The sequence below is a fragment of the Ciona intestinalis genome, chromosome 9, assembly GCF_000224145.3.
Source record: "Ciona intestinalis chromosome 9, KH, whole genome shotgun sequence".
NCBI classification, from domain to species: Eukaryota; Metazoa; Chordata; class Ascidiacea; order Phlebobranchia; family Cionidae; genus Ciona; species Ciona intestinalis.
In genome coordinates this window covers 3,161,906-3,169,067 of record NC_020174.2, presented here as the reverse complement: position 1 = coordinate 3,169,067, position 7,162 = coordinate 3,161,906, and the positions used below count along the sequence as shown (strand labels likewise).

At 34.4% G+C, this 7,162-nt stretch overlaps 2 protein-coding genes across 2 annotated transcripts in view; both read right to left on the bottom strand.

The window, feature by feature from the left end:
• LOC100184577 (sperm acrosome-associated protein 9) overlaps positions 1-2,598 on the bottom strand; it is a gene marked incomplete in the record, with an annotated part of 2,930 nt that extends 332 nt beyond the window's left edge. Inside the window, 3 exon segments of the mRNA XM_009861395.3 lie at positions 170-333; positions 1,078-1,263; positions 2,063-2,598. Of these exon segments, the coding sequence (XP_009859697.1) occupies positions 170-333; positions 1,078-1,263; positions 2,063-2,206 (494 nt within the window).
• An 821-nt stretch (positions 2,599-3,419) lies between these two features.
• The window catches only part of LOC100181507 (nicotinamide/nicotinic acid mononucleotide adenylyltransferase 1), a 9,348-nt gene continuing 5,605 nt past the window's right edge, over positions 3,420-7,162 (bottom strand). Inside the window, exons 7-8 of the mRNA XM_002121162.5 lie at positions 4,625-4,821; positions 3,420-4,088 (exon numbers count right to left, since the gene is read on the bottom strand). Of these exons, the coding sequence (XP_002121198.3) occupies positions 3,986-4,088; positions 4,625-4,821 (300 nt within the window). The 3' untranslated portion in view covers positions 3,420-3,985. The remainder of the gene's footprint in view (positions 4,089-4,624; positions 4,822-7,162) is intronic.

The following is a 7,162-nucleotide window of genomic DNA, read 5'->3' as shown; positions in this document are numbered from 1 at the left end:
AATTGCTCTTAAGTGTCTCGCCCAGTGACACATACGTCCACAATAGTAGCAGCAACGAGCCTTGAACCCATTATACCTCTGGGTTAAAAGCAGGCACGATTACCACTTGGCACGGCGCTGGACTAAATAAATTATGATAATAAATTAAAACTCACAGTTGGGGACAAGATTTCGATACGCTCTTATGACTTCAATTCGTTCAACCGCATCACGAGCGTAGCCCATTGCAACTGGTAACACACTAACCACACCACCGAAGTGATTTCGGGCTTCGTCACAACTCAAATGGTTGACATGACTGAATGGAAACTTGACGCGGACGGCAGATATATCCTGTAAGTTAAACTATTATTATAACTGTCGATTAGATTTTCCATTAGTATTAATCCATTAGAAAAATAAAGAAAATGTCAAAAAATAATCCCTCACAAAATAACATACTTGGCAACTCGTAAGCTGGCACGAGGTGTATGAAACAGAACACCTGTGTGTTATACCCTGCGTTTTCCGGCCACGCGAGGATAAAGTAAGTTACCTTCATTCATACTTTCTAATGAGGTGTAGTAAAAACGCTTATTTTTTCCAATTAAAAGTAAATATGTTTTTAACTGAAAGCGTGTTTTAACGACTGTTGTTTTGTGGCTATATCCTGTCTTTTTATTTAAAACATTTCTACACATTCGCTACAGTACGAAAGAAACAAATAAGGGTAATATTATTATTAATAAAAGATCTGTGTCTTACATGAAACTGAAAAGTCGAGGGAAATCGTACGGCACAGTAATTTTAATCTTATTAAATTCGTTGTTTATTTAACTGAAACAAATTTTGTTATTCAATAATTTTATAGCAGTCTGTATTTTGTTTGATCCGAGTGGAGAAAGATATTTAGTGGGCAAGCTAAACTTTTTTCGTACGACGGGGTAAAATGGATCACCTTTAGCAATAATTACCAAATATACTAATTACAAATAACAACGGTCTATAGGAGTCACGATGCGTATGAACACCCATGTTATAACGACTGTCGTTTTCCGGCCACGCGAGGATAAAGTAAGTTACATTCATTTATAATACCTGTCGGCTCTCCAGTAGTCGCTTCCATTGCCCGAAAATCCGAACCAGAGTTGGATCGCTTGAATGTTTGGATAACTTCATCAACGATCTTCGAAATTCTCCCAGATCGCGAACGAGCGACAAGAAAATGTTAAATATCCTTTTATCTGTGGCGTTGTCAGCCACATGTTCGCAGTAGTTGTAAACCTGTGGAATAAGTATTTGGTAAATTTAAATGTAAAAAGTATATGGAATGTTTATGGTGTTACAACATGGTTTATTTTTTGGAAACAAAAAAATAATTATCCACAAAGAAACATACAGTAGTGTGGGGGAAGATGGGACACCTTTAAGACATAATTTCCAAATATCCCAATCGTGTTTTAAACAATTAACAGCGGTCTATGGAAGTCGTGAGGATATGGTTTTGTAATTCTTTGAATGATCTTCGTTTACTACCAAATTTGACGAGAAAATAGATTAAAAAGATGTCCCATCTTCCCCACCCTACTATATAGGGCAACTCGTAAGCTGGTACGAGGTGTATGAAACAGAACACCCGTGTTATAACGACTGTTGTTTTCAGCCACGTGAGGATAAAGTAAGTCACATTTATTTATTCAGAAACGAGAAAGGCAGTTAACAACGGAGTCCTGAGAATACAGTTTTATAATTTTTTGAATGTTCTTAGTTTACTACCAAATGGGACGAGAAAATAGAATGAAAACGTGTCATATAGTAGGGTGGGGGAAGATGGGACACCTTTTCGTTTAGTTTTCTCTTTTCATTTGGTAGTAAACAAAGAACATTCAATGAATTATAAAGCCGTATCTTCACGACTTCCACAGACCGTTGTTAATTGTTTAAAACACGATCAGGATATTTGGATATTAGGTGTTAAAGGTGTCCCATCTTCCCCCACTCTACTATATCCTACTAGATTTATAATGCATGCAAAATATCACCAACGAATAATTAACATAAAATTACTGATTTTCAAACATGCCTGTGCAATTGTACTGATTTTGCGAGTTGGTTCAAATGAATTTTTCCTGCAGCGATCAAGGGCAATCACGAATATAAATTGTTGCTGAGAAAACGTTCGAAACCTTCGTTCCAAGTTCATAAGAATTCCCCGCGTTTCGTTCATGATTCGCTAATACAATATATTAATATATCATGCTAATAAAAGTATTCTGTTCTCGGTTTAGACTTTATCAAATGCCTTTAGGTGTATATAGCGACCACGCTTATTTTCTTTCAACTAAATGTAAAAATGTTTTAAACTGTAAGCGTGTTTTAACAACTGTTATTTTGTCGCTATATCCTGCATTTTGTCTCTATATTTTTAAATCTTCGCTACCGTAATCAAAGAGACAAATAAAGTCATTACTATTACTTCTACAAAGCGCATTGTGACAGAATCTAAACTTTAAGACTGCTCAAGTCGTAAACAGGCTACTCGTATCATCTTAGTTCGCTGACAACAACTTTGTAAGTGCTCACTCCGACCCCTTTACGCCCATTGGACCAAAACAGACTTCAAACTATTGAAAGTGAATATCAGTTTTCTATTGACGAAAAACAGTTTCCTTTAAAGCAGCTTTTGTTTCAATTTGTAGTTTTACCGAAGACGCTCCACTGTATTGAATTACTGATTTGAAAAGATTGGTTTCTTTTCATTTTCGTCCTTCCATTAAACATAACCATTCTCTCACATTAAATCAAAATAATACTGGCTTTCACAATGCGTGGACCTTATAATTTAACCAGTCAGTGCATTTTAACTCCAGCCAGTAGCGACCAAAATGATACCATTGAATTTGATTGCCTCCAATAAAGTCTAGCCTACTCAATATACTAAGCAATGCATGATAAAACTATAATATCGGTTAATGAAGTCGACGTCTAATATAGGTTTTCCTGATCTAATGAATCTTATTGCAAAATTAAGTCGTTTTTAATATGTCCTTACAAAAGTTGTGTGAAATGTTATTTTGGTAATAGAATCACCAAAGCGTCGCTATACACTTATTTTAAACAATTTATCGCCTTAAAAAAGGCTGGAATTGCACTTGCTGCTTGTACATATATATTATTCTCAAAATGGATAGCAAAATAATACGTAGCTTATACAAAATACAGCACTATTTCATAAATACAATAATAACGACATACATTTGTATACCTACCTCGTATATCTGCCGCATGTTCGGAAGATAGCCCTCCGACATAAGGGCAGCTGTACGAACAGAAAACATTTCGTTTTTCACACTTTTCCATGTGGAAAAAAAACTAAAAAATGCTCCACGTTACATTGAACGTATACCTCATAATGGCGTTTATGAAGAGTGACGCTGTCATAATAACAATTGATTTCTGATTTATTTAACATTACGTAACGACCAATGCACAAAAATAACCACAGTGACGACATTACCATGCAAGAATAAACATTTACAGTGATAGGATTTAATTAATTAGACTTGTAAATATGAATTTTGTAATATTGCACACCATAAAAAATGTAGTTAAACTTGTATTCTAAATTTTTTAACATAACATTTTTTTAATTTTAGTTATGAAATAAATGCAGAAATGTAATTCTAGTGGTTGTGTAATTCTATCTAATATTGCACACCATTTAAAATCTAGTGAAAACATGTTTTCTGAAATTTTTAACATAACATTTTTTATTTTAGTTATAAAATAAAATGCAAACATGGAATTCTATTGGTTGTCACAACTATGTAACTTACAAGTAACACTATATCTATTTGCACAACATTTTATACAATGTGTAGTTTAAGCATATTACCATAATACTTCGATTTTATCTTGCCCAGTAACGATAAAGGAATAATTAGACAATATTTACTATTTTTTACTTTTCTAAACAGCAGCTAGATAACAAATAACAACAAAAATATCATGTTTTGTGCTGGTATAGCTCATGCTTTCTTATATAGCCCAAAACACTTGGATCAATTAGGTCTTGGATATCTTCTAAACAACCTTCAGAAATTGCACGTCTGAAATAAAAAGTCCACAGGATTTAAAATTTAAATACAGGAAAGTATGAAGTTGAAACTGCTGTAATGCTTTTAAAACTAAAAGAACACAATATTTTGAATTGTTCTATTTGGCCAGGTTTTTGGAAGAAGTCTTGTGTATTAGATACCTGAGTCAGCATAGATTTAGCAACACAAATTAAATTTAATTTAAATTGGAAATACGTGTTATGGGATATCGACTAGACCAGTTGCTGCCTAAATTCAACTTTTTTTTTAGTCACTCCACTAAAATTTAGTCAGTAGATTTTGACTGGCTAACTTTGTAATAAGTAATGCATAGAAATTTAGTTGACAGACTAAACGTGAAAAAACAATGACCAAATTTTCCGTGGCCGTCTTAAAAAAAAAACGGTAACCAATAATTACAGCAGTTGACTTGTTTAGTCGGTAGCCGAGAATACAATTTATGGTGTATATGTAGAATCCTAGTAACTTTGGGTGTGTATTAGCCATTGTAAATTTACCGAAAAGTATTTAAAAAAAAAGATTTTCACCTGCATTTGCTTGAAGTAATATGAGAAATCTTAGCAGCACTTTGATGGTGAACCAGAATTATTGTACCTTGTACTCGGCAAAGGATAGCTTGCAAGCGGTCAAGCGCATCACGCATTCTTTTCCCGTCATCATTTTCAGAGTTCTCCGAAGTGCGTGGAATACAAACAATTCCATATTCCGAAACTATTGAACAAATCTACAGACACAAAGATGTAAGATCTTATTACCCACTTTTTTACATGTTTTTTTTATTTGAAGATTTTGTCACAGTTTAACGTACTTTCTCGAATCTCAATTCTCTCTTCAAGAAATATGGGCCTGTTTATTTAGTTGTTTACTTTTTTCTGATCCAAGCATAGGCGCCTAACATGGGTATGCAGGTTATGCATGCATACCCTGGAAAAATTCAGGGTACCCAGGAGCACCCTGAATAATATACAAAAATGAATCAACACAAAACAGACGCGTCGTAAAATAAACACGCCTTGATCAGCTTAGCATCGAAAAAGCGAGCAGTTCGTTCTATCAGTGAAACTAGTGCATGCATAGGTGGATCTAGGATTATTCTGACGGGGGTGTTCGCAAGAAAATGTTTAACTAATAGTTGCAAAGCGCCGTATTAATATGTGCGTAAATCAACCCGTAAGTTTTAATTCACCACTTCCATTTGCCCGCGGTAGCAACATTAATCTATGCTACGCGTAATAAAGTCATTATTTACACAGGATTTACTCAGACAGCAGAATGTTTGTTACGTCATAGTAGGGATTCACACGTTGATTATTGACGTCATAATAGCGATTTTCGTATTCAAATTTTGTTGCGCATGAAATTTTTAACTAACTAACTAACTAAACGTTCGTTGTACGGGATTCGGTATTCTGTTTAATGACGTCATTACACGTCATCTCATATACTATATTAACAATTTTTGAAAGTTATTAATTTTGAAAAAAAATATTTTTGTGTTTGTGGGACTTTCGAGAGTAAACGTTTCGTAACGTCTTTTCATAGCCTGCTATACGTTTCATGACGCAAAAACTACCCAATAGTACAATTTTTGATCATTTTACAACTCAAGATCCAACAAGGCTGTTATGAAAGGGTCAATAAACTGACTTTTGTGGGTAAATTTTTTTTTTCCTATAAATATAAAAAGATTCGAAATTCTAGATTCGGAATTCTAGATTCGAATTAAAGTATTCTAGGATATCCTAGAATACCTAATTATTCTGTAATGTGCATCCCTAAATACGATACGCATATTTCTGGAAAGCCCGTTACTATTTTCGCTAAGGCGAGTTTGGTTTACTCTCTCTATTACTACATTAGAATTCAGATAAACAAACAATATTACTGCTAAACAGACGATGTTTTATCGCTGCATCGCATTCTAAACAACATAAGTCGTAATAATCAACCTAAATCTGTTCCGTAAGTATTGCTGCTTTATATTCACGATGTTTTCCTCAGCCAAGCAGTGTGTTTGTTACAAAATAGTAAGGATTCACACGTGGATTCATTGCATCATAATAGCGATTGTTTGACCTGGCAATTGATGACGACATAATAGCAGTTCACACGTTGATTATTTGCGTCACAATAGCGGTTGTCCCCTTGATTATTTAGCCTGCAGGTGCTTGAAAGCAGGTTGGATATTTGCCTTATCACGTAAGCGCATTAAAGTATAGATAGTTTGCAAAAAATACTTTGTAAGCGCGTAAAGCAACGCCTCGATTTAAAAAACTCACTGACAGCAAGGGAGCATAGCTAGCTCATCGGAAAAGAATAATTTATTCGAAACATGTCTTTAATTTTATTACATTCAAAATAATCTATAGAAATTTCCATCAGTTGCAACTCACATCTAACTGAAATACGTTAATCGCCGGCCGCACTTCCAAGGTCTCACAATCTTTATCACGTCCGCCGATCAAACAGTATTGCCGCCACGCGTTTCTGACGTCACACGGACGACTTGTGTTTAGCTTTTATGCATTGGAAATATAAAAACGTTTCGCAAAGTTTGCCCAATCGAGATTATTGCTAAATAACAAATATCTGCCGATTTTAATAACCCTGAAACCTAAATAAAGGTCATTATACCTGGCGCAAATATGCAGCGACAGAAAGTCGTAGTTAGTATGGAATATTTATTTTTAGTAAGGGGTACCCTGGATTTTCAAAAGTTAGGCGCCTATGGATCCAGGCCTTGTAATATTTAATCAATTAAAAAAATTAGATTAATAAAAACGATGATTACTGAATACTAAACTAAAAATTCTGATGTATATATAAAATTCCAGTGTTTTTTTAGGGAAATCTCAGGTAAAAGTGTATTTTAGTCCTGAACTTATCAATACCAAGTGTTTAAAGTCGAAAAAAATGAAGCGCAGCGGGGTTTTAATGGTTAGCATTCAAAAATATCTTCGCATGTGTTTTTATTTTTTTGTTTAAATGAGCCACATCTGGTCTAAATCCCAGGTCCTCAAGGACCTCACCCATAATAAGAAAAAAAGGGGGCTTTAAAAAGATAT